Source organism: Anarhichas minor, unplaced genomic scaffold, assembly GCF_050575085.1.
Source record: "Anarhichas minor isolate MPS153535 unplaced genomic scaffold, ASM5057508v1 ptg000148l, whole genome shotgun sequence".
NCBI classification, from domain to species: Eukaryota; Metazoa; Chordata; class Actinopteri; order Perciformes; family Anarhichadidae; genus Anarhichas; species Anarhichas minor.
The window spans coordinates 129,156-154,238 of record NW_027466594.1 but is presented as its reverse complement, the minus strand read 5'-3'; the positions used below and the strand labels follow the sequence as shown (position 1 = coordinate 154,238).

The window sequence follows — 25,083 nt, the reverse complement described above, 5'->3', positions numbered from 1 at the left end:
TCTTATGGAGCTGAATGAATGAGAAAGTCTCTGCAGCAACACATTCCTCTTCACTACATTGATTCTGCAGCTAACAAGAGAAGACCAGTTAGAAAGAGTCTGAGACCAGTTAGAATCAGTCTGAGACCAGTTAGAATCAGTCTGAGACCAGTTAGAATTAGTCTGAGACCAGATAGAATCAGAGATGAAGTTGTTGCTTTTGTTGCTGCTGATGGAGACTGAAGCTCAACAGAGAGGTGAGACAGTTTATATTTACTCTACTGTAACTTCTACTGAGTTCTATGAGTTAGTTTTGTGATCTGTTAGCTCCATAAGCTGGTTAGCTCTGTTAGCTCTGTTAGCTGTTAGCTCCAAGTGGGTCAGAGTTGAGGTTATTTAAAATTTGAGTGGCTGATATTTTAAAATAAATGTGAAGCAGATTTCATCCAGTTTGTGTCATTTTGGATTAATTTACATTTTTAATTTGACAGAATGAATGACATAAAATAATGAAATGTGTTGTTGTGTAACAACAATGTCAGCAGTCTGTCTGTGTGTGTAGTGAGTGAGACACCCAGAGACAGACAGGTTGTGGTGAGACACGATGACCCTGAGTTTATGTGTTGAGTCTATTGTTCTTCTGATGATTTCAGTTGAAATGTTTCAGCCTTCGTTACTTTAAGCTTTTGCTGCTGGTTTCTACTGCAGAGTGTGTATTTACCGCAGTAGAGTGTGTATTTACTACAGTAGAGTGTGTATTTACTGCAGTAGAGTGTGTATTTACCGCAGTAGAGTGTGTATTTACTACAGTAGAGTGTGTATTTACTACAGTAAAGTGTGTATTTACCACAGTAGAGTGTGTATTTACCACAGTAGAGTCTGTTTCTAATGCAGTAGAGTGTGTATTTACCGCAGTAGAGTGTGTATTTACTACAGTAGAGTGTGTATTTACTGCAGTAGAGTGTGTATTTACCACAGTAGAGTGTGTATTTACCACAGTAGAGTCTGTTTCTAATGCAGTAGAGTGTGTATTTACTGCAGTAGAGTGTGTATTTACCACAGTAGAGTCTGTTTCTAATGCAGTAGAGTGTATTTACTGCAGTAAAGTATGTATTTACTACAGTAAAGTGTGTATTTACCACAGTAGAGTGTGTATTTACTGCAGTAGAGTGTGTATTTACTACAGTAGAGTGTGTATTTACCACAGTAGAGTCTGTTTCTAATGCAGTAGAGTGTGTATTTACTACAGTAGAGTGTGTATTTACTGCAGTAGTGTGTATTTACCACAGTAGAGTGTGTATTTACTGCAGTAGAGTGTGTATTTACCGCAGTAGAGTGTGTATTTACTACAGTAGAGTGTGTATTTACTGCAGTAGAGTGTGTATTTACTGCAGTAGAGTGTGTATTTACCACAGTAGAGTCTGTTTCTAATGCAGTAGAGTGTGTATTTACTGCAGTAGAGTGTGTATTTACCACAGTAGAGTGTGTATTTACCACAGTAGAGTCTGTTTCTAATGCAGTAGAGTGTGTATTTACTGCAGTAGAGTGTGTATTTACCACAGTAGAGTCTGTTTCTAATGCAGTAGTGTGTATTTACTGCAGTAGAGTGTGTATTTACTACAGTAGAGTGTGTATTTACCGCAGTAGAGTGTGTATTTACTACAGTAGAGTGTTTCTAATACAGTAAAGTGTGTACTTACCACAGTAGAGTGTGTATTTACCACAGTAGAGTCTGTTTCTAATGCAGTAGAGTGTGTATTTACCACAGTAGAGTGTGTATTTACCACAGTAGAGTCTGTTTCTAATGCAGTAGAGTGTGTATTTACCGCAGTAGAGTGTGTATTTACCGCAGTAGAGTGTGTATTTACCACAGTAGAGTCTGTTTCTAATGCAGTAGAGTGTGTATTTACTGCGGTAGAGTGTGTATTTACCACAGTAGAGTCTGTTTCTAATGCAGTAGAGTGTGTATTTACTACAGTAGAGTGTGTATTTACCACAGTAGAGTCTGTTTCTAATGCAGTAGAGTGTGTATTTACTACAGTAGAGTGTGTATTTACCACAGTAGAGTCTGTTTCTAATGCAGTAGAGTGTGTATTTACTACAGTAGAGTGTGTATTTACCACAGTAGAGGGTGTTTCTGTGTCTTTAACCTGTATAACGTCTTAGTTGGAGGTTTGTGTTCATCAGTTGATCAGTTGATCAACATATTGATGAAGATCTTCAGACAGACTGTGTGTCCTACTGGGAAACAACGTGTGTGTGTGTGTGTGTGTGTGTGTGTGTGTGTGTGTGTGTGTGTGTGTGTGTGTGTGTGTGTGTGTGTGTGTGTGTGTGTGTGTGTGTGTGTGTGTGTGTGTGTGTGTAATTACTGTAAACAATCACACTCTGCCCTCTTCCTCTCTACCCCCTAAATTACCCCCCAGTTACAAAAACCCTAAAACCCCCCACAAGGCCTCATCTCTTTGTGTGTGTGTGTGTTGGTGGGGGATGGGTCAGAGGTCAATCTGAACATCAACACACTGACTCAACACATTCTATTACACACACACACCTCCATTTTAATTTCTGTTGTGTGTGATCAGCTGTGGAGGTGTGATAACATCAACGGGGTGGTCTCTCACACACACACACACACACACACACACACACACACACACACACACACACACACAGAGTTTGTTGTGGGAACACACAGACCTTCAGACCTCGTCTGCATGAAGACGTCTGTGTGAGGCGTCAACAGTGTCCAGGTGTTTGTGAACAAATGACTCTTCAGTGGAGGCGTTGGACTCCCTCTGCTGGACAGAGACGGTACCTGTCCTCAGTTTGTTAAATCAGAGACACCATGGATGTCAAATGGCAAATAGATAAATCATTTAGAAAGTCCTGAAGATTGAAGATGTTTATTCAGTGTGACTTTGTAGCACAAAGGCAGTAAAACTGCCTGTGCAAAAGCACACTGACTATAAACCTGCGGGCTTATTTCTTCCGTGCAAAAAGTTTGGCGCACTTCTCCTCACACAGCGTTGCCAACACCTGCGCAAAAAATACATAAAAATGTGCGGCCTGATCGGGAATCATGTGCTATGACTTTTCTCAGAGATTCGCCCAGCGGTTTTCCCGAAGATCCCGAAAAACTGAGCAAAATTTCTCCATTCACTTGAATTGGGTTTCGGGGCCCATATTGACGAGCCATACTTTAACGTAGAAAAATGATTCAAAGTTTAAAACGTAGACAAAACGCTGCACTTTATTGAGCCAAATGGACATTTTGATAGCTAGCACAGTTTTCATGAAGTCACAGATTAAGTTTCAGGAACATTTTGGGTCCGTTTTTTAGATTTTATAATGGGTGTGTATTGCACGGAACGTTCAGTCCTAGAGTGATGACATCACGGTCAGAGTGGAGCAGAGCAGAAAAAGGTCTGTTCAGGATGCTAACGGTTAGCTGTGTGTTCCAGGTCTGTTCAGGGTGCTAACAGTTAGCTGTGTGTTCCAGGTCTGTTCAGGGTGCTAACAGTTAGCTGTGTGTTCCAGGTCTGTTCAGGGTGCTAACGGTTAGCTGTGTATTCCAGGTCTGTTCCCGGCCATCTTGAACTTGGCCAGTAACGCAGTGATCAGCAGTAACGCCACGTGTGGAGATCCCGGACCTGAAGTTTACTGTAAACTGGTGGAACACGTTCCAGGACGACAGATCAAGAACCCACACTGCCTGAGATGTGACGCCAACTCCGTCCTGACCAAAGGTACAGAACCAGAACGACAGAAGGACCAGTCCGGTGTTTTTATTTGATCGAATCTCGGATTCAAATGAAAATCATTACAGACACAACAACACAGATATTAGTGCGTCTCTAAATGATGTCCGACTCCCTGCTACAACCCAATTGGTTGAAGACGAAAAGCTTAAAAAACATGAATATATTGGTAAATTTGTCTCAGTAATCTCCTCAAACAGCTCGTAATTTTGGTTTTATCAAACAAACAGTAGGAAATAGTCACATTGTTGGGGACTATTTCCAATGGAGGATGAATACACATTTCACGGGCAAAAAGGAGGATGGAGCTAGGTAGCTAATTAGCTGCGTAGCCGGGTAGCTAGGTAGCTAGTTAGCTGAGTAGTTAGTTAGCTAGGTAGCTGGATAGATGGGTCGTTAGGTAACTGGGTAGCTAATTAGCTAGATAGCTAGTTAGCTAGGTAGCTTCATATGGCTGCAGCAGGATGCTGTATCCGGTTGAACCTGTAACTGTTACAGGTACTATCCAGAGAGGTAGTGGGGGTGAGTGGAAATACTGACGATGTTTGTGTTGTTCAGAACGTCATCCGATCACAAACGCCATCGATGGGACGAATCACTGGTGGCAGAGTCCGAGTATCAAGAACGGACGTCAGTTTCACTGGATCACAATAACGCTGGACCTCAAACAGGTAATAACACACCTAAATACACACGCACACACACACACACACACACACACACACACACAAAACAGACACAGCTACCTCTCACTGATTTACAGATATATGTAACTGCTGCTCTGTTATTGTAACCCCTGATCTCTGATTGTAACCTCTGTTCTCTGATTGTAACCTCTGTTCTCTGATTGTAACCCCTGTTCTCTGATTGTATTGTATTTATTTTCAGATCTTTCAGGTCGCTTACATCATCATCAAGGCAGCTAACTCTCCTCGACCAGGTGAGACAGTCTGTCTGTCTGTCTGTCTGTCTGTCTCTCTCTCTGTCTGACCTGTCTGTCTCTCTGACCTGTCTGTCTGTCTGACCTGTCTTGCACCTTCAGGTAACTGGATCCTGGAGCGCTCTCTGGACGGTGTGACCTTTGACCCCTGGCAGTTCTACGCCATCAGTGACTCTGAGTGTTTGTCTCGTTACAACATGACGCCGAGACTCGGTCCTCCGACCTACAAGAGCGACACCGAGGTTATCTGCACGTCTTACTACTCCAGACTGAACCCTCTGGAGCATGGAGAGGTGAGACAGGCTGTCTGTCTGGACGTCCTTCACTGACCCGTCTCTCTCTCTGACCTGTCTCTGTCTGTAACTGTCTCTCTCTCTGACCTGTCTCTCTCTCTGACCCGTCTCTCTCTCTGAACCCGTCTCTGTCTGTACCTGTCTCTCTTTGTACCCGTCTCCCTCTGTACCTGTCTCCCTCTGTACCTGTCTCCCTCTGTACCTGTCTCCCTCTGTACCTGTCTCTCTTTGTACCCGTCTCTGTCTGTACCTGTCTCTCTCTGTACCTGTCTCTGTCTGTACCTGTCTCTGTCTGTACCTGTCTCCCTCTGTACCTGTCTCTCTGTCCCAGATTCACACCTCACTGATTAACAGCCGACCCGGAGCCGATGATTTGACCTCTGAACTCTTGAACTTCACGTCGGCTCGTTTCATCCGACTGAAGCTTCAGCGAATCAGAACGCTCAACGCCGACCTGATGACGCTGAGCGCCCGCGACCCCCAAGAGATCGACCCCATCGTCACCAGGAGGGTGAGACAGGCTGCTAGAGAGAGACAGCTGTGGATGAGCTGTGTGGTCACATTTAATAAAACAGGTCGTTGCTTAATGCTTCACCATGTTCATGTTTTGTCTCTCAGTATTATTACTCCATCAAAGACATCTCTGTGGGGGGGATGTGTATCTGTTATGGCCACGCCCAGAGCTGCCCGCTGGACCAAGTTACCAAGGTAACCTGTCTTCACCTGCTCACCTCTACACCCGTTTACCTGTACATCTCCTCCACTGTTTACCTGAACACCTGAACGCCTCTTCACCTATTTAATTTAATTCTTTAAATTTAAAATTTTATATACTTTATTCATCCCGCAAGGGGAAATCGTTCTCTCATTTGACCTACCCTGTATAAAGGGAGAAGCAGGGGGAGCGGTTAGGGGAGTGGTTAGGGGTTTAGTGTCTTTCTCAGGAACACTTCGGCGTAGCACACGTAGTAACCGAGGATCGAACTGCCAACCTTTGCGGTTACCGGACAACCCTCTCTTCCCCATGAGCCACGGTCGCCCCATTTACCTGCTTAGTGTTGTAAACCAGAGGTCTTCAACAGGGGGTCCGTGACCCCTAGGGGGTTATAGAAACATTAATATATGAACCTGTGTATTATTTGAATAGCTTAGTATTGAATGCACAGTAAAGAGGTATGTTTATACATGGCACGAGGCCCATTTAATAAAAACACAATGTTATACATTATATATAATCGGTGGTCCCTGCTCCATCTCTATCAGTTTGGGGTCCTTGGCCTGAAAGACGTTGAAGACCCCTGATCTAACCACTACCTTCAACCTGTGTGTGTGTGTGTGTGTGTGTGTGTGTGTGTGTGTGTGTGTGTGTGTGTGTGTGTGTGTGTGTGTGTGTGTGTGTGTGTGTGTGTGTGTGTGTGTGTGTGTGTGTGTGTGTGTGTGTGTGTGTGTGTGAACAGAAGCTGCAGTGTGTGTGTGAACACAACACCTGTGGAGAGAGCTGTGACCACTGTTGCCCCGGTTACCACCAGCAGCCATGGCAACCTGGGACCGTCTCCGAGGGAAACACCTGTGAAGGTAAGAAGCACGGAGTGGACAGAAAAATAGAAACACCTTTAAACACACTGATTGTGGGTCAACCTGTTTCAAAACACCTGTCTGTCTGTCTCTACCCATCTGTCTCTGTCTGTCTGTCTCTACCTGTCTCTCTCTCTCTCTACCTGTCTCTCTCTCTCTCTCTACCTGTGTCTCTCTCTCTCTCTACCTGTCTCTCTCTCTACCTGTCTCTCTCTCTCTCTACCCGTCTGTCTCCCAGAGTGTAACTGTCACAACAAAGCTGTGGACTGTTTCTACAATCAGACCGTCTCTGAACTCTTTTTGAGTTTAAACACTCGCGGCATTCGTGAAGGGGGCGGAGTCTGTATCACCTGTCAACAAAACACCGCCGGCATCAACTGTGAGACCTGCAGCGCCGGATACTACAGACCTGCTGAGGTACTGACAAATACTGCAAATAATACTACAGACCTGCTGAGGTACTGACAAATACTGCATATAATACTGCAGACCTGCTGAGATACTGACAAATACTGCAAATAATACTACAGACCTGCTGAGGTACTGACAAATACTGCAAATAATACTACAGACCTGCTGAGGTACTGACAAATACTGCAAACAATACTACAGACCTGCTGAGGTACTGACAAATACTGCAAACAATACTACAGACCTGCTGAGGTACTGACAAATACTGCATATAATACTACAGACCTGCTGAGGTACTGACAAATACTGCATATAATACTACAGACCTGCTGAGGTACTGACAAATACTGCAAATAATACTACAGACCTGCTGAGGTACTGACAAATACTGCAAACAATACTACAGACCTGCTGAGGTACTGACAAATACTGCATATAATACTACAGACCTGCTGACGTACTGACAAATACTGCATATAATACTACAGACCTGCTGAGGTACTGACAAATACTGCATATAATACTACAGACCTGCTGAGGTACTGACAAATACTGCATATAATACTACAGACCTGCTGAGGTACTGACAAATACTGCAAATAATACTACAGACCTGCTGACGTACTGACAAATACTGCATATAATACTACAGACCTGCTGAGGTACTGACAAATACTGCATATAATACTACAGACCTGCTGACGTACTGACAAATACTGCATATAATACTACAGACCTGCTGAGGTACTGACAAATACTGCATATAATACTACAGACCTGCTGACGTACTGACAAATACTGCATATAATACTACAAACCTGCTGAGGTACTGACAAATACTGCATATAATACTACAGACCTGCTGAGGTACTGACAAATACTGCAAACAATACTACAGACCTGCTGAAATTATATAATAAATCATATATTTGTCTGCTTGTGTGTGTGTGTGTGTGTGTGTAGGTTTCTCCATATTCAGACTCTCCTTGTGTCGAGTGTAACTGTGATCTGAGAGGATCAGAGTCTTCAGTCTGCACCAGAGACGGCACACAGCCAGGTCACTGTTATTAGTACTATAGTATTAGACTAGTAGTAGTATTACTGCTGTTGTTGTTAGTATTATTACCTTCATGTAAATCCTCATCGTAGCTGTGTGTTGTGTGTACAGGTGTGTCTGCGGGACAGTGTGTGTGTCAGCAGGGTTTCACAGGTCGGCGATGTGACCGCTGTGCGTTTGGATACAGAGACTTCCCTCAGTGCTCTCGCTGTGAGTGTCACCTGTCTGGCAGCACCAACACAGACCCCTGCAGCACTTGTACCTGCAAGGTGAACCCACTGATGTCATACTGGACTCACAGCACCAGGGTCACCTGACACCTGTGTTCCCCCAGGCTGTGGGTCCCAACAGGATGTTCTCTAACCTCTCACCTGTTCTCACCTGTTCTCTGAAGTCTCACCTGTTCTCTGAAGTCTCACCTGTTCTCTAACCTCTCACCTGTTCTCACATGTTCTCTAACCTCTCACCTGTTCTCTGAAGTCTCACCTGTTCTCTAACCTCTCACCTGTTCTCACCTGTTCTCTGACTTCTCACCTGTTCTCTGACTTCTCACCTGTTCTCTGACGTCTCACCTGTTCTCTGAAGTCTCACCTGGTCTCTGACATCTCACCTGTTCTCTAACCTCTCACCTGTTCTCACCTGTTCTCTGAAGTCTCACCTGTTCTCTAACCTCTCACCTGTTCTCACCTGTTCTCTAACGTCTCACCTGTTCTCCCCTGTTCTCTGAAGTCTCACCTGTTCTCACCTGTTCTCCGAAGTCTCACCTGTTGTCTAACCTCTCACCTGTTCTCACCTGTCCTCTGACGTCTCACCTATCCTCTGACGTCTCACCTGTTCTCTGAAGTCTCACCTGTTCTCTGAAGTCTCACCTGTTCTCTAACCTCTCACCTGTTCTCACATGTTCTCTAACCTCTCACCTGTTCTCTGAAGTCTCACCTGTTCTCTAACCTCTCACCTGTTCTCACATGTTCTCTAACCTCTCACCTGTTCTCTGAAGTCTCACCTGTTCTCTAACCTCTCACCTGTTCTCACATGTTCTCTGAAGTCTCACCTGTTCTCACCTGTTCTCTGACTTCTCACCTGTTCTCTGACTTCTCACCTGTTCTCTGAAGTCTCACCTGGTCTCTGATGTCTCACCTGTTCTCTAACCTCTCACCTGTTCTCACCTGTTCTCTGAAGTCTCACCTGTTCTCACCTGTTCTCTAACGTCTCACCTGTTCTCCCCTGTTCTCTGAAGTCTCACCTGTTCTCACCTGTTCTCCGAAGTCTCACCTGTTGTCTAACCTCTCACCTGTTCTCACCTGTCCTCTGACGTCTCACCTGTCCTCTGACGTCTCACCTGTTCTCAGACGTCTCACCTGTTCTCACCTGTTCTCAGCCGTCTCACCTGTTCTCTCCTCCTCAGGTGAACGTGATGGGGGCTCACTGTGATCTGTGTAAACCAGGTTTCTACAACCTGCAGGCAAGTCACCCGCTCGGCTGCACCGACTGTTTCTGCTTCGGTGTGTCGGACGTCTGTGAGAGCTCCACCTGGTCCAGAGCTCAGGTAACAGACACACCTGCACCCAGCTACACAAACACAAACACACACCTGTACTCGGGTACCACAGCAGGATATCATATTATCTCTGATGCCATTATATGTTAGAATTTATTTTCTTATATATTTTTTTTCAGGTGTTTCATACAGATGTTTGGCTCCGCCCCTCAAAGTCCCTCCGCACCCCCCATGTCGTCCACGGCAACGACCTCCCCATCCCCAACAACTCATCTGGCCACGCCCACCAACAGGTGTTGTCGTGGGCGGCGCCCGACAGTTTTCTCGGCAACAAGGTGAGTCAGCACTTCCATATTTGGTCATTAAACATCACTCAGTCAACAGCAACATGATCTCCTGTCTCTCTGTCTCTCTCTGTCTCTCTCTCTGTCTGACTCTCTCTCCCTCTCCGTCTCTCTGTCTCTCTCTGTCTCTCCGTCTGTCTGTCTCTCTCTCTCTGTCTCTCTCTCTGTCTGTCTGACTGACTGACTGACTGTCTGTCTCTCTCTCTATCTGTCTGTCTGTCTGTCTGTCTGTCTCTCTCTCTCTCTCTCTCTCTGTCTGTCTGTCTGTCTCTCTCTCTCCATCTGACTGACTGACTGTCTGTCTCTCTCTCTCTGTCCAGCTGGTTTCTTTCGGAGGTTCCCTGAACTACTCATTGGTCTATGATGTCCCGTTGGACAATGAAGACCATTCTCTGCCCGTCCACTCTGACATCATCATTGAGGTGAGGAGAAACAATAACAATGTAGTTGAGGATTACCATGAAGGACTAAAACACCCAGACTGAACCCCCCCCCCCTCGTCTCCAGGGAAACGGCCGAGCTCTTCGTCTCTCTCCTCCTCTCCTCCTCTTCCTCTCCGAGCTGGCCGAGCGCTCAGTTGCTGTGACGATGTCCCCGCAGAGGTTCCTGGACCTCCAGACAGGTGTTCCCGTCGCCCGTGATGACCTGCTGTCGGTCCTGGCCGAGGTGACATCACTGAGGGTCAGAGTTCACCTGAACGCCTCCACCGAAGGGCCGATACGGTGAGAACCTGTTATCTGGTCTTGGTTGATTCTTTAGGGTCTATTAGAGGTTCGGGGGGGGCACCTGAGGACTGGCATACTGGGTAGTGGTCCACAATGTTAAAGAAGGGGTCTGGAGGTTGAGCTCCAGCTATCCTGCAGGGACCCTGGAGTGATCGGGACAGTTTGTCCAGCTACTCTGGATGTGTTTTGTGGACTTGGAGAAGGTTTATGACCGTGTCCCCGGGAATATCTTGTGGGGGGTACAGTGTGAGTACGGGGTGCCAGGACCAGTTCTACCAGTCATTAAGTCCTTGTATAACCAGGTCTCTGTTTAAGTCCTCAACTGTGGTCTATGTTTTAAAAAACCTAATGTCTCTCTGTCTGTCTGTCTGTCTCTCTGTCTGTCTCTCTGTCTGTATGTCTGTCTCTCTGTCTGTCTGTTTGTCTCTCTGTCTGTCTGTCTTTCAGTCTGGGTTCAGTGTCTCTGGACGTTGCTGACTCTGGTTCAGTTTCTGGTCGTCAGGCGGTCGCTGTGGAGACGTGTGAATGTCCGTGGGGTTACAGTGGCACTTCCTGTGAGGTAAGTACTGCTAGAACTGCTAGTACTGTTAGTTCTGCTAGTACTGGTCCTCTGTATTGTCTTGTATTTAGTGTGTACTCTGTGTAACGTAGTGTGTACTCTGTGTAACGTAGTGTGTACTCTGTAACGTAGTGTGTACTCTGTGTAACGTAGTGTGTACTCTGTGTAATGTAATGTGTACTTTGTGTAACATAGTGTGTACACTGTGTAATGTAATGTGTACTTTGTGTAACGTAGTGTGTACTTTGTGTAACGTAGTGTGTACACTGTGTAACGTAGTGTGTACTCTGTGTTGTAGTCGTGTCTCTCAGGGTTCTACAGAGTGGGAGGAGTCTTGTTTGGAGGAAACTGTATGCAGTGTGAGTGTAACGACCACGCAGCGGAGTGTGACCTCGACGGGGTTTGTTTGGTGAGTCTGAACTCAAAGAAAACAGATAAACAACAAAGAATGAAGACTCAACTGTGAACCGTGTCCGTCTGTCCTCAGGGTTGTACCCACAACACCACCGGTCCTCAGTGTGACCGCTGTCTTCCTGGTTTCTATGGCGACGTCACAGAGGGGACATCAGGCGACTGTCGGTTGTGTCGGTGTCCTCTGACGGAGCCGTCCAACAGGTCCGTCACACCGCCGCCCATTCAAGACAAAGCTTTATTGTTTGTCCAGAGGACGTAATACTGTAGTTGTGCTTCAGTTTCAGCCCCACCTGCGTGTTGGACGCGTCCGGCCAGGTGTCTTGTGACCAGTGTCGGGACGGATACACGGGACTCAGCTGTGAGAGGTGAGGACGGCAGGCCGGGGTTTCGATTCCACCAATCGGGAACGTGTCATGTGACGTGGTCATGTGTCATGTGACGTGTCAGGTGACGTGGTCATGTAACGTATCGTGTGACGTGGTCACGTGATGTGTTGTGTGACGTGGTCGTGTGTCATGTGACGTGTCATGCGACGTGGTCATGCGACGTGGTCATGTGACGTGCTCATGTGTCATGCGACGTGGTCATGTGTCTTGTGACGTTGTCATGTGACGTTATCATGTCACTGTCATGCAACCAGGTCGTGTGACGTGCTCATGTTACGTGCTCATGTGACGTGCTCATGTGACGTGTCTGGTGACGTGTCAGGTGACGTGTCATGTGACGTGTCAGGTGACGTGTCAGGTGATGTATCTGTCCGTGTCTCCAGATGCGCAAGCGGTTTCCATGGTAACCCACAGGTGGTGGGCGGGGCCTGTGTCCGCTGCGAGTGCAACGGTAACGTGGACGTCGGCGAGGCGGGACACTGTGACACCGTCACCGGGGAATGTCTCCGTTGTCTCACCAACACCGCCGGGAGACACTGTGAGGTCTGTCTGCCCGGTTACTATGGAGACTCAGTACAAGCAAAGGACTGTCGGGGTGAGACACACACACACGCATTTACACACATACATACAGACACACGTACACACACATACACACACACACAGACATACAGACACACGTACACACATACAGACACACATACACACACACACACACACATACATACACACATACATACACACGCATACAGACACACACACACACACACACATACATACACACATACATACACACACACACACACACACACACACACACATACAGACACACATACAGACACACACACATACAGACACACATACAGACACACACATACACACGCACACACAGTTATGGAGTCTGTAATGAAGCTCAGTTCCTGCTGATTCAGAGCTGAGATCTGATTGGTCGGTTTGAACAAGGTGAACAAAATACTGAAGGTTCAACTGGCTCAGGAATTCACACATACACACACACACAGTTTTGTATTTGTAGCAGCAGGAATGTTGATCTGTTCAAATCCAGTTCAGATTTGACCTCTGACCTCTTTGTTCTGCTGTCACATGACTACTTTAGTAACAATAACCTCTAGGAAAAATACAACATAGTGTTTTTCTTCTGTTGACTGATTGATGATGAACATTGAGTTAAATTCAGGAGGTGAAATATTTTATTAAGTTTAATGTTTATTTAAAAGGACTGATCTTAGTTTCTTTTTTCACTTTAAGACAGAAGCAAAGACTCATGGGAGTTGTAGTTAAAGTGTGAGCAGAAAGTTTTAATCCTTCAAAAACTGTCTGTCTGTCTGTCTCTCTGTCTCTGTCTCTCTCTCCCTGTCTCTCTCTTAGAGTGTGGCTGTGATGTCAGCGGTGCCGTCTCCAGTGTGTGTGATGTCACAACAGGACAGTGTTCCTGCAGAGAGAACGTGACGGGACTCACCTGTGACGGCTGCCAGGTGAGACACACACACACAACTACACTACCAACAGGGGACCACGGGCCACGTTGAGACCGGCTGTGTTTGCTGTTTGGTCCGATCACACGTCTGATGATCAGATCTCAGTGAGTGAAAGATCACTGATTAATGTTTAAAATGTCTTTTTTCAGTCTGGGTTTTTCGGGCTGCAGAGTCAGGAGGGATGTGGGGCCTGTGGCTGCAACCAATCAGGATCCGTCTCTGAGTCATGTGACGAGGAGGGGCGGTGCCAGTGTGTGGAGGGCGTGTCCGGAGATACCTGTGACCGCTGTAGCCGTGGTTACTATGGTTTCCATGCCGATGGCTGCACAGGTAGATAAACAGAGGAGGTGAAGCGTCGCTCTGCTGATTGGTTCTCTCTAACTGGCTCTGTTCTCCCAGCATGCACCTGTGATCAAACCGGAGGGAACTGTGACCCTGAGAGCGGAGAGTGTATCTGCCCCCCCCACACACACGGAGACGCCTGTGACAGGTGTGAGACGGGTCACTGGGGTCACAACCCCTCCACAGGCTGCAAGGTACACAAGTACACACAGAAGTACACACAGAAGTACACAAATACACAGAGATGTACACAAATACACACAGATATATACAAATACACACAGATGTACACAAATACACGCAGAAGTACACACACATGTACACACAAATATATACAAATACACACAAACACACAAATACAAACAGATGTACACACAAATACACACAGATGTGTGCACTAACATCTGTGTGTCTTCAGGCGTGCAGCTGCATGGCAGCAGGAAGCTCCGCCCCTCAGTGTGAGCTGTCCAATGGGCAGTGCCCGTGCAGAGAGGGGTTCTCAGGCAGGTTATGTGACCGTTGTGCCCCTGGTTACCACGGTTACCCAGCATGCTCGGCATGCAGCTGCGACCTCACGGGATCGGACGAGAAGTTCTGCAATGCCACGCTGGGAGTGTGTGACTGTACACACACCGGGGAGTGTGTGTGCAAGGTACTGTGTGTGTGTGTGTGTGTGTGTGTGTGTGTGTGTGTGTGTGTGTGTCCTGGTGCTGAGGACGGTTCAGTGTGTGTGTGATGGGCGTGTCCTGATGGGCGTGCCTTGTGTCCAGGTGGGCGTGTCCGGGCGGCGCTGTGAGGAGTGTGTCTCCGGTTGGTTCTCTCTGGGTCCAGACGGCTGCTCTCGGTGTTTCTGTTCAGGACTGAGCTCAGACTGTGAGGAGCAGGGAGGACTGCAGCGAGTACCTGTGAGTACAAGTACACACGTGTACTACGTATATACACATGTGTACATCCTAAATACACACCACCATATGTACACGTGTACTCAAACACGGCCTCTCTCTCCACAGATCAGCCTGTCTCACTCTCCGGCCCTCCTGTCATTGGTCAGCCAGTCTAACCTGCAGGGTGTAGTTTCTGGAGTTCACCAGCAGGGCGGCAACTCGCTGCTTGACACCCGACAGCTGGACAGCAGCCACCTGGTCGGCCCGCTGTACTGGAGACTACCCCCCCACTACCAAGGCCCACAGGTACTGTGGCCCACTCTTACTGTGTACTTTACAGTGTTTACTGTGTACTTTACAGTGTTTACTGTGTTTACTGTGTACTTTACTCTTTATTCTACTGTGTACTTTACTGTTTATTGTGTACTTTAGCTGCTGTCGTACGGCGGTCTGCTGTCTTACATCATCACCTTCTATGCCGAGGACGGCTCGGGTCTGTCCAATCAGGAGCCTCAGGTGGTGATGAGCGGCGGGACCATGAGGAAGCATGTGATATACACCGACATGGTCGCCCCTAGCAACGGCATCAGGACACTGCATGACATCAGGATGACAGAGGTACGGCTGCAATGCATCATGGGAAACCAGAAACGTGTAGATCAAAACAAACCTGCAACAGTTTATTAAAGTGTGTGTGTGTGTCTGTGTGTGTGTCTATGCGTGCGTGTGTGTCTGTGTGTGTGTGTGTCTGTGTGCATGTGTATGTGTGTGTGTGTGTGTTACAGCACAAGTGGAAGTATTTTAACTCGGTGTCGGAGAAGTCGGTGAGTCACGATGACTTCATGTCCGTCCTCAGTGACGTAGAGTATATCATCATCAAAGCTTCATACGGGACCCGACTGCAGCAGAGCAGGTACACACACACACACACACACACACACACACACACACACACACACACACGTCACATGACTGACATCACTGATGATGTAATTTACTGTCTGTGTTTAAGGATCTCTAACATCACCATGGAGACGGCGGTGGAGGCGGAGTTAGATGAGGGGAACGTGTCCCGACTGATCGAGTCCTGCGTCTGTCCACCTGGACACACCGGACTGTCCTGTCAGGTACCTCAACCAATCTGTGTGAACCTGTCTCTCTCTCTCTCTGACCTGTCTCTCTCTCTGACCTGTCTGTCTCTCTCTCTGACCTGTCTCTCTCTCTCTCTCTCTGACCTGTCTGTCTCTCTCTCTCTGACCTGTCTGTCTCTCTCTCTCTCTGACCTGTCTGTCTGTCTCTCTCTGACCTGTCTCTCTCTCTCTCTGACCTGTCTGTCTCTCTCTCTCTGACCTGTCTGTCTCTCTCTCTCTCTGACCTGTCTGTCTCTCTCTCTCTCTGACCTGTCTGTCTCTCTCTCTCTCTGACCTGTCTGCAGGAGTGTGCTGCAGGTTTTTTCTACCAGCCTCTGTCTGAGTTGTCGTCTAAGAGTCAGAAGTCGCTGTTTGTTCGTCCGTGTGTTCGATGTCGCTGCAACAACCACAGTGAGAGCTGTGACACGGAGACCGGAGTCTGTCAGGTAAACCGCTAACACATGCTAACGCTAGGTAATGTTAGCTTGCACATACTGACACACGCTAACACGCGGTAACACACGGTAACACACACTAACACACGCTAACACACGCTAACACTCGCTAACACTCGCTAACACACACTAACACACGCTAACACACACTAACACACGCTAACACACGCTAACACACGCTAACACTCGCTAACACACGCTACCACTCGCTAACACCCACACACACATTTTAGAGGGAGCCTGTTAAAAACAGACCGTAGAGAATAGTAGAAATAAGTAGAATGCCGTTTCTATTTTTTCGTCCAGGGCTGTCAGCATCACACCAGTGGGCGGAGCTGCGAGCTGTGTGCCCCGGGGCATTATGGGAACGTCAACGGCTCCATCAGTGACTGCTCGCTGTGTGCCTGCCCCCTACAGGACAACAGGTAACACTGTGCTTCTGTTGAGTGGTAACTTATAATATTTAATGTGATATCATTGACTTTAACTGTGTGTGTGTGTGTGTGTGTGTGTGTGTGTGTGTGTGTAGTTTCAGTCCCACCTGTGTGTCGGACGGTGTGGTTGGTGATTTCCGCTGCACCGCCTGTCAGAAGGGATACGAGGGGAGATACTGTGAGAGGTGAGACAACAGGAAGTACCAGCTAGTCAACCTTTAGTCTGACATCATCTGAAGCTCAGCCAATCAGCCGAGAGCTCCGGTTGACGTTTTGATTGTGTTGCTGTCATCCTGCAGGTGTTCTGTCGGTTACTACGGTAAGCCGTCGTTAGTGGGCGGGGCCTGCTCGCCGTGCGGCTGCAGTGGGCGGGGCTCGCTGCAGCCGCTGTGTGACGAGCTAAGTGGACAGTGTGAGTGTAAGGCCGGAGTCAGAGGACGGTCATGTGACCAGTGTGACAAGAGACACGTCCTGCAGGGAGGAGAGTGTGTGTGTGAGTACCAACACACACACACACAACTGTGTACTTCACAGTGTCTACTGTGTACTTTACAGTGTCTAGTGTGTACTGTACAGTGTCTACTGTGTACTTCACAGTGTCTACTGTGTACTTTACAGTGTCTAGTGTGTACTGTACAGTGTCTACTGTGTACTTTACAGTGTTTACTGTGTACTTCACAGTGTCTACTGTGTACTGTACAGTGTTTACTGTGTACTTCACAGTGTCTACTGTGTACTTTACAGTGTCTACTGTGTACTTTACAGTGTTTACTGTGTACTTCTCAGTGTCTACTGTGTACTTTACAATGTCTACTGTGTACCTAACTGTGTACTTTTCTGACTCCAGCATGTGATGACGAGTGCACCGGAGTTCTGTTGGACCACCTGGAACAAACACACGACCACTTCCTGTCTGTCAACCTGACCACTGTTGCCATGGCGCCGTACCGCCAGCTGGTGCTGCTGGAGAACCAGACCAGAGACGTCCAGGTAAACCAGGTGTAGACCGGCGGTCTACCTGTAGGTCGAGCTACATCTACCTGTGTTTATCATTACTATGTGTGTGTGAGCTCACAGAGTAACGTGTTACCTGCTGTGTGTTCCTACAGGTGATGTCTTCAGGTAACAGCTCTGTGACTCTGCGTCTGTCCACAGTCGAGGACGAGCTCGATCATTTGACCTCCGACCTCAGCGCTCTGCTGCAGCAGGTAAACATGGTCACCTCTGTTAGAGGCTCATTGCTCTCTCTGACTCAAGAGACCAACATGTGATGATTGGTGATTCATTCTAGGTCCCACGTCTGTCCAACGACCTGCAGAAAGTGGGCGTGTCCATAAACAACAGCCTTTCCCAGGGTGCACTGCTGCTGGAGAGCATCAGCAGCCTTCAGGACAGCATCCAGGGTAAACAATAAGAACGTACCAAATCAAATTGTACCGTTAAAATAAGAATAATAAAATAAAATGACAAACAACTCTGAAATCCTATTGGTCCAGGGCTTCAGATGGAGGCGGGGCATCTGAACCAGACCGGAGTTAAGGAGCTGGATTCAGCCAATCAGACGCATCTGCTGGAGGAGGTGGCGTCCATGTTGGAAAGCATCAGAGCCGTCAACCTAACGGCCGCCAACGCCACAGCCAATCAGGAGCTCAGGTGTGTTTGTGTGTTAAATACTTTCTCCTGATAACTCAATTCAAATTCAAAGAACTTTACTGACACGACAAAACACCAACCTGTCTGTCTCTCTGCAGTCTTGCCATCTCTCTCGTCCGCTCGCTGCAGACGGACTTCCTGTCCAGCAGGGCGGCGGTAGACGACAGGCTCCGCCTCCTCTCCGCCCCCCTCATAGTTGCCGTGGAAATGCTGCAGCAGGCTCACAAACAGCTGAGCAACACTGAGCAACAAACCACACACACACACACTCTGCTGGACGCAACACACACACAGCTTCAACACTACCAGGTGAACACACACACACACTGACAGACTGTCCATCACAACCTTAATATGTATTCATTATTCATCTATAATGAGATGTTTTATGAATGTTTATTAATTATTAATCTTATGTCTTCAGTCTGTCCATCACAACCTGAGCTCTGACTGTCTTTCTGTGGACGGACTGATGGACGACAGTCAGCTGTTGCTGGATGACATCATCGTCCTGAGGGAGGAGTTTACCAACAGCACCATGGTGAGATAGCCCCTCCCCCTCCTTACAGGTGATGATGTCAGTAATATATGAATTCATGAATAAATGAATAAATGACCCCCTAATGAGCAGCAGCTGGAGGAGGTGAGCGGTGAGCTGGACCAGTGGCGCCCCCTGCTGAGCAGACAGGTGGACGCTCTGGTTGTCGGACTGAAGACCACCGACGCTCTGATGATGGTTTACCGGGCAGAAGGCCACGCCCACCTGCTGCAGAGCCACGCCCACTTAATGCACAGGTAACTGTGTGTGTGGGTCTACTTGTCTGTCTACCTGTCTGTCAACCTGTCTGTGTAACTCTCCATCTACCTGTCTGTCTGTCTACCTGTCTGCGTTACCTGTCTGTCTACCCGTCTGTCTACGTGAGACACAATCATACCTGTCGTCCTCCCTCAGCTCTCTGGCGTCGGTGTGTAACGTGTCTCAGAACGGCAGCCGATTGGCTCAGCTGGACAGTGACATCACAGAACGAGTCGACTCCGCCCAGCGGGTTGCTTTGATGGCCCACAGCTCTGCCTCCATCGCTCTCAACATCGTGAGTGTGTGTGTGTGTGTGTATATGATAAATACACACCTGTGGAAAGTTCTCATGACCTCACAGTCGTCGGAGTCTGATTGGTCATTGACGTCACATGTCTTGAACTCTTGTGTGTTTGTTTCAGACCGTCCAAACAGAGCAGCTGCTTTCAGAAGAGGGCGGAGCCAAACTGAAAGTCAGCTCTGCTGTTTTAGAAGGAAGTCGACGAATCAACGAGACGGCTGAAGGTTTGTGTCTTAATATTATATCTATTGATATAATATTAATAAGTGACGGAAACAAGCAGTCACGTTTTATTTTCATCGGTTTCTGTCTCTCAGAGCTGCAGCTGAACATCTCCATGGTAACCAGCAGACTGGGATTGGTCAGAGACGGCATCCATAAAAGCAGCCTCCTCCTCCGTCAGCCAATCAGAGAGCTGCAGAGCCTCCCTAACGGTGAGACATGTTAGGCTCCGCCTACTCCAACACTGTAGAGTGGATGTGCCGATGTGTCGATGTAGCGATGTGTCGATGTAGCGATGTATCGATTTATTGATCGTTGTCTTCCATCAGCTTCGTCCACGCCGCTGCAGCAGGCTCGCCATCAGACTGCAGCTGCTCGCTCCGGACTGCATGAGGCGCTGCAGCAGCTGCAAAGACTCGGACTGCGGCTGCAGGCTTCTTCTTCTGTGGTGGAAAACACCAACAACACCGTGAGGCAGACCAACCGGCTGATGACTCACACACACACTGCAGGTCAGTCGGCGTCGGTAGAGAGAGTCACACACTGTGAGAGGTTCATGGGCCTTAACACTTAACACTTCCTGTTTCCTGTGTACTCAGCCAATGAGGCGCAGCGTAAGCTAGAGGAGGCGGAGCATCGTACGGTGCGTCTGATGGAGCGAATAAAGCCGCTGAGCATGCTGGGAGAAACGCTGAGCAGGAATCTGTCCGACATCAGAGAGCTGATCGATCAGGCCAGAAGACAAGCAGCCTCGGTACATAAACACACAAACACACACACTGACACTCAAACTAACACTGAAGTACACACTGAAACACACACACTGTAACACACACACAAACACACAAACACACTGAAACACACACACTGAAGAACACACTGATGGTGGTGATGATGATGATGATAACGATGATGATGATGATGATGATAATATGATGAAGATAACACTGATGATGTCGTCTCCTCAGATTAAGGTGGCGGTTCGGGCCGACAGAGACTGTGTTCGGTCCTACAGACCTCAGGTTGAGTCCAGTAACTTCAACACTCTGAGTCTGACCCTGAAGACCTCCAGTCCAGACAACCTGCTCTTCTACCTGGGCAGCAACACCACGGTAACCACCGCTACACTCCCACACACACACTTCCTGTTTCCTGTTGTCCTCCTCTAACTCTGACGTGTGTTCAGGTGGACGTCCTGGCCGTAGAGATGCATGCTGGGAAGGTTTCTCTGTTGTGGGACGTGGGCTCAGGAAGCACCAGACTGGAGTTTACTGGACTGGACATCACCAACAACCGATGGACCAGAATCAACGTGACCCGGTAAATAAAACACTTCGTCATCGCCCCCACGTCACATGATGAGATGTCACATGATCACATGTCACATGATGTCACGTGATCTGATCACGTGACGTCATGTGATCAGATCACATGTCACATGAGATCCCATCACATCTGATCTCATCACGTGACATCACATGATGAGATCACATGACATCACATGATGAGATCACATGACGTCTCATGATCAGATCACATGACGTCACATGATCAGATCACATGCCGTCACATGATGAGATCACATGACGTCTCATGACAGATCACGTGACGTCTCATGATGAGATCACGTGACGTCACGTGATCAGATCACATGTGGTGATGTCACGTGATGATGTCATGGTGTTTCAGGTTCGGTTCCCGCTCTTCTCTGTCGGTTCATCAGTTGGAGGCGGAGTCGGCTCCGTTGCCCGCGGTAACGGCGACATCACCGGGACCGTCCAGAGTTCTAGACATTGACAGGAACACAGTGATCCACATCGGAGGACTGGGGCCTCACACTCAGGTAACACACACACACACACACACACACATCAGGTGTACAGGTGTGTGTGCAGGTGAACAGGTGATAACTGTGTGTGTGTGTGTGTGTGTGTGTGTGTGTGTGTGTGTGTGTGTGTCAGAGCCCTGCGGCGCTGCAGTCCTCCTCCTTCCAGGGATGTTTGGGTGAAGCATCGCTCAACGAGAGGAACATCGGCCTCTGGAGCTACGACAGCAGAGAGGGAGAGTGTGGAGGCTGCTTCAGCAGGTAGAGCAACACAGGTGTGACGTTACACCTCTACCTGTCTGTCTCACCTGTCTGTCTCCACCTGTCTGTCTCACCTGTCTGTCTCCACCTGTCTGTCTCTACCTGTCTGTCTCCACTTGATTGTCTCTACTCGTCTGTCTCACCTGTCTGTCTCACCTGTCTGTCTCACCTGTCTGTCACTACCTGTCTGTCTCTCAGTCCCCAGGCAGAGGAGACCTCCTTCCACTTTGATGGATCTGGATTCTCATTGGTCCAGAAGTCTCTGCGAGCGACCTCCACCTCCATCGTCCTGCTGTTTAAAACGCTGTCGCCGGGCGGATTACTGCTCTACTTGGCCTCCAACAACACTGTACGATACACACACTCACTCACTGTTGAGGCTCTTATTGTGAAGTAAATACAGACATGACCTCACTTCCTGTGTCCTACAGAGGGACTTCCTGTCCATGGAGCTGGTGGAGGGGCGTGTCCGTTTGACTTTTGACCTCGGCTCAGGTGCTCTGATCCTGACCTCCAAAAAGAAATACAACACCGGAGTCTGGTACAAGATCACCCTGCAGAGGAGCAAACGCAAAGGTACTACTACTACTGCTAAAGTACTGCAATACTACTCTAAGAGTCTGGTACGAGATCACCCTGCAGAAGAACGAGTACTGGTACTGCAATGTTTAGTAGTACTAATACTGCAGTGTTAGGTAGTATTAATACCACAGTGTTTGTTAGTACTAATACCACAGTGTTAGGTAGTACTAATACCACAGTGTTTGGTAGTATTAATACCACAGTGTTTGGTAGTATTAATACCACAGTGTTAGGTAGTACTAATACCACAGTGTTTGGTAGTATTAATACCACAGTGTTTGTTAGTACTAATACCACAGTGTTAGGTAGTACTAATACCACAGTGTTTGGTAGTATTAATACCACAGTGTTTGTTAGTACTAATACCACAGTGTTAGGTAGTACTAATACCACAGTGTTTGGTAGTATTAATACCACAGTGTTTGTTAGTACTAATACCACAGTGTTTGTTAGTACTAATACCACAGTGTTTGTTAGTACTAATACCACAGTGTTAGGTAGTACTAATACCACAGTGTTTGGTAGTATTAATACCACAGTGTTTGTTAGTACTGATGTTTCTGTGTTGTCCAGGTTACCTGTCCATCATGGCAGCCGACCAATCATCAGACAAGGAGGTGTTGGAGGCGGAGTCTCCCGGAACGGCCTCCGACCTGAACCGCTCCGACCTGGACCCGATCTACATCGGAGGACTTCCTGCCTCCAGACCAATCAGGTGAGTCTGTGACGTCACCAGGTGAAGATGATGATGTCACAGGAGGATGTGTCTGTGCTAACTCCGTCCTCACCTGTCTGTGTGGTTGCCAGGCGACATGTGGTCTCCAGGTTGTACATGGGCTGCATAAAGAACGTGGAGATCGCTCGGTCCAACTTTGACCTGCTGAGAGACGCCTTCGGAGTCAGGAAGGGCTGCGTGCTCGAGGTGATGACCTCACTCAGCTCACCTGTGGATCAATCAGCCAATCAGGCGCTTCTTTGTTCTTATTTGTTGTTGTGTGTTGTATTTGTTGCATTTGTTGTATTTGTTGTTTCGCGATCAGGCCGTGCGGAGTGTGTCGGTGTTCGGAGGCTTCGTTCAGATCACTCCTCCATCGCTGGGTCAGGAGGCGGAGCTTCTCTTCTCCTTCTCCACCAACAACCAATCAGGAGTCCTGCTGGCCGTCTTCAGTGACGAGCGAGCACAGAGACATGTGAGACAGGTGAGACAGACGGGTCATGTACACCTGTACACCAGGTGTATCTGGTACCATCATGTGACCGTGATTGTCTTACCTGTGTGTGTGTATATGTGTGTGTGTGTGTGCGTGTGTGCAGCACTTCCTGTCGGTCCACCTGATTTCAGGTTCGTTGGAGGTGGAGCTTGGTGAGGTGGGCGGGACTACTCGGAGGGTGATGATGGTGAAACCGGATGGAGGATCCTTCAGTGACGGAACAAAACGCTCTGTGATCATCGCCATCAACAGGAAGTAGGTGTTACCATGGAAACAGACTCACCTGTCTCACCTGACTGAGAAGCCTCGATTGATATACTACCTGTCTGTCTCTCAGGTCTCTGTCCGTGCAGGTGGACGAGGAACACCTGAAGTCCGTCTCTGTGTCACCGGGCGGATTGTCTCGTTTGTCTCCAGCCTCTTTCTTCATTGGTGGGCTGCCATCGGGGGCGGAGTCTCGTCTGCCAATCAGATTACAAGATGTGTCCAGGAGCTTCAGAGGCTGCATCCAACACCTGGTGGTGGGCGGAGCGTAAGTGTCACTCACACACACACACACAGCCGCACACACACACACACACAAACTAACACACACACTTTCTGTCTCTCTGATTGGTTTGATTGGCGGCTCCCTCCAGGTTAGTCGACCTATCAGGAGCTGTGAGGTATGAGGGGGCGGAGCTTGACAGCTGCCTATTGGAGGAGAAGGTAGTGGGGGCGGTACTGCCTGATGACCAGGATGTAGAACCCACTCCTGACCCCGCCCACCTGCCTGTACCCCCGCCCACACACTTGAGCGCCTTGACACCTGGAGCACTAACGGTAATCAATACGTTTATTATTGATCATTGGTTGTTGAATATTGGTCAGTATATACTGTAGCGTGAGCGGCTCCTGCCCCGTTCCTAACACAGTGGTCACTCCGTCGGCTGTCCCACCTGCGAGGATATGCGTTCCTCCTTGAGGTCTCACAACAATACCTTCAGCCTTTTATCTCACCCCGTAGCTAAATCGTTAGGATTTCGGAATTAATTGTCTTCTTGAAAGTCTTTTAGGGCTAATGCCCTAGGCGCTCTCAATGGGATGTAACCCTAACACCCTGTATGTAATAGTTATGTACATCGTCTATACTTTACTATTGCCTATTGTGAACATTCTCACCATTTATGACTAACACTGCAAAGTCTTCACCCAGAGAACTCACCTTAAGCTCCTAATGGTAGCTTCTGTCGTCACATCTTATCGCACCGTTAACGGACAGGGGAAGAGGGGTACATTGTTCTAAAGGACCAGAACACTGTTTTGGTTTCAGTCTCTTACTAAATGTAAGGCTGTGTTTTTATTTCTGGTTTTCACACAAGATTCACATACAACGATTTCAATTCAATGAAACAGTGACAGTGGCTACAAGAACTAACTCTAGCATTCCTCTCTGTCAGCCTTTGCTGATTTTGTAATGAGGTGTTCTTCTCCCCCTCCTGCTGTCTGTCTGCTCTGCTCTGCTGTTTTTATTCTGCTCTCAGGCTGGAACCTCCTTCAGGCTCATGAG

At 48.0% G+C, this 25,083-nt stretch overlaps 1 protein-coding gene across 1 annotated transcript in view; it reads left to right on the top strand.

Moving 5' to 3' along the window:
- The first annotated feature begins 184 nt into the window (after window positions 1–184).
- Window positions 185–25,083, top strand: part of lama1 (laminin, alpha 1) — a 28,973-nt gene continuing 4,074 nt past the window's right edge. The window contains exons 1-57 of the mRNA XM_076085285.1: window positions 185–236; window positions 3,555–3,725; window positions 4,296–4,408; window positions 4,626–4,677; window positions 4,780–4,970; window positions 5,302–5,481; window positions 5,589–5,678; window positions 6,428–6,545; window positions 6,784–6,962; window positions 7,920–8,013; window positions 8,125–8,282; window positions 9,419–9,559; window positions 9,691–9,846; window positions 10,176–10,277; window positions 10,363–10,577; window positions 11,028–11,139; window positions 11,438–11,548; window positions 11,627–11,754; window positions 11,832–11,918; window positions 12,323–12,534; window positions 13,329–13,435; window positions 13,588–13,768; window positions 13,838–13,974; window positions 14,199–14,432; window positions 14,551–14,685; window positions 14,791–14,970; window positions 15,097–15,282; window positions 15,450–15,577; window positions 15,677–15,791; window positions 16,100–16,240; window positions 16,556–16,674; window positions 16,779–16,868; window positions 16,983–17,176; window positions 17,531–17,673; window positions 17,793–17,891; window positions 17,975–18,086; window positions 18,180–18,336; window positions 18,435–18,645; window positions 18,761–18,877; window positions 18,971–19,131; window positions 19,289–19,427; window positions 19,555–19,657; window positions 19,751–19,867; window positions 19,985–20,167; window positions 20,255–20,409; window positions 20,624–20,767; window positions 20,842–20,975; window positions 21,345–21,498; window positions 21,617–21,741; window positions 21,940–22,090; window positions 22,173–22,317; window positions 22,897–23,038; window positions 23,131–23,245; window positions 23,364–23,513; window positions 23,638–23,789; window positions 23,872–24,066; window positions 24,173–24,356. Coding sequence (XP_075941400.1) covers window positions 185–236; window positions 3,555–3,725; window positions 4,296–4,408; window positions 4,626–4,677; window positions 4,780–4,970; window positions 5,302–5,481; window positions 5,589–5,678; window positions 6,428–6,545; window positions 6,784–6,962; window positions 7,920–8,013; window positions 8,125–8,282; window positions 9,419–9,559; window positions 9,691–9,846; window positions 10,176–10,277; window positions 10,363–10,577; window positions 11,028–11,139; window positions 11,438–11,548; window positions 11,627–11,754; window positions 11,832–11,918; window positions 12,323–12,534; window positions 13,329–13,435; window positions 13,588–13,768; window positions 13,838–13,974; window positions 14,199–14,432; window positions 14,551–14,685; window positions 14,791–14,970; window positions 15,097–15,282; window positions 15,450–15,577; window positions 15,677–15,791; window positions 16,100–16,240; window positions 16,556–16,674; window positions 16,779–16,868; window positions 16,983–17,176; window positions 17,531–17,673; window positions 17,793–17,891; window positions 17,975–18,086; window positions 18,180–18,336; window positions 18,435–18,645; window positions 18,761–18,877; window positions 18,971–19,131; window positions 19,289–19,427; window positions 19,555–19,657; window positions 19,751–19,867; window positions 19,985–20,167; window positions 20,255–20,409; window positions 20,624–20,767; window positions 20,842–20,975; window positions 21,345–21,498; window positions 21,617–21,741; window positions 21,940–22,090; window positions 22,173–22,317; window positions 22,897–23,038; window positions 23,131–23,245; window positions 23,364–23,513; window positions 23,638–23,789; window positions 23,872–24,066; window positions 24,173–24,356 — 8,097 coding nt within the window. The remainder of the gene's footprint in view (window positions 237–3,554; window positions 3,726–4,295; window positions 4,409–4,625; window positions 4,678–4,779; window positions 4,971–5,301; window positions 5,482–5,588; window positions 5,679–6,427; window positions 6,546–6,783; window positions 6,963–7,919; window positions 8,014–8,124; window positions 8,283–9,418; window positions 9,560–9,690; window positions 9,847–10,175; window positions 10,278–10,362; window positions 10,578–11,027; window positions 11,140–11,437; window positions 11,549–11,626; window positions 11,755–11,831; window positions 11,919–12,322; window positions 12,535–13,328; window positions 13,436–13,587; window positions 13,769–13,837; window positions 13,975–14,198; window positions 14,433–14,550; window positions 14,686–14,790; window positions 14,971–15,096; window positions 15,283–15,449; window positions 15,578–15,676; window positions 15,792–16,099; window positions 16,241–16,555; window positions 16,675–16,778; window positions 16,869–16,982; window positions 17,177–17,530; window positions 17,674–17,792; window positions 17,892–17,974; window positions 18,087–18,179; window positions 18,337–18,434; window positions 18,646–18,760; window positions 18,878–18,970; window positions 19,132–19,288; window positions 19,428–19,554; window positions 19,658–19,750; window positions 19,868–19,984; window positions 20,168–20,254; window positions 20,410–20,623; window positions 20,768–20,841; window positions 20,976–21,344; window positions 21,499–21,616; window positions 21,742–21,939; window positions 22,091–22,172; window positions 22,318–22,896; window positions 23,039–23,130; window positions 23,246–23,363; window positions 23,514–23,637; window positions 23,790–23,871; window positions 24,067–24,172; window positions 24,357–25,083) is intronic.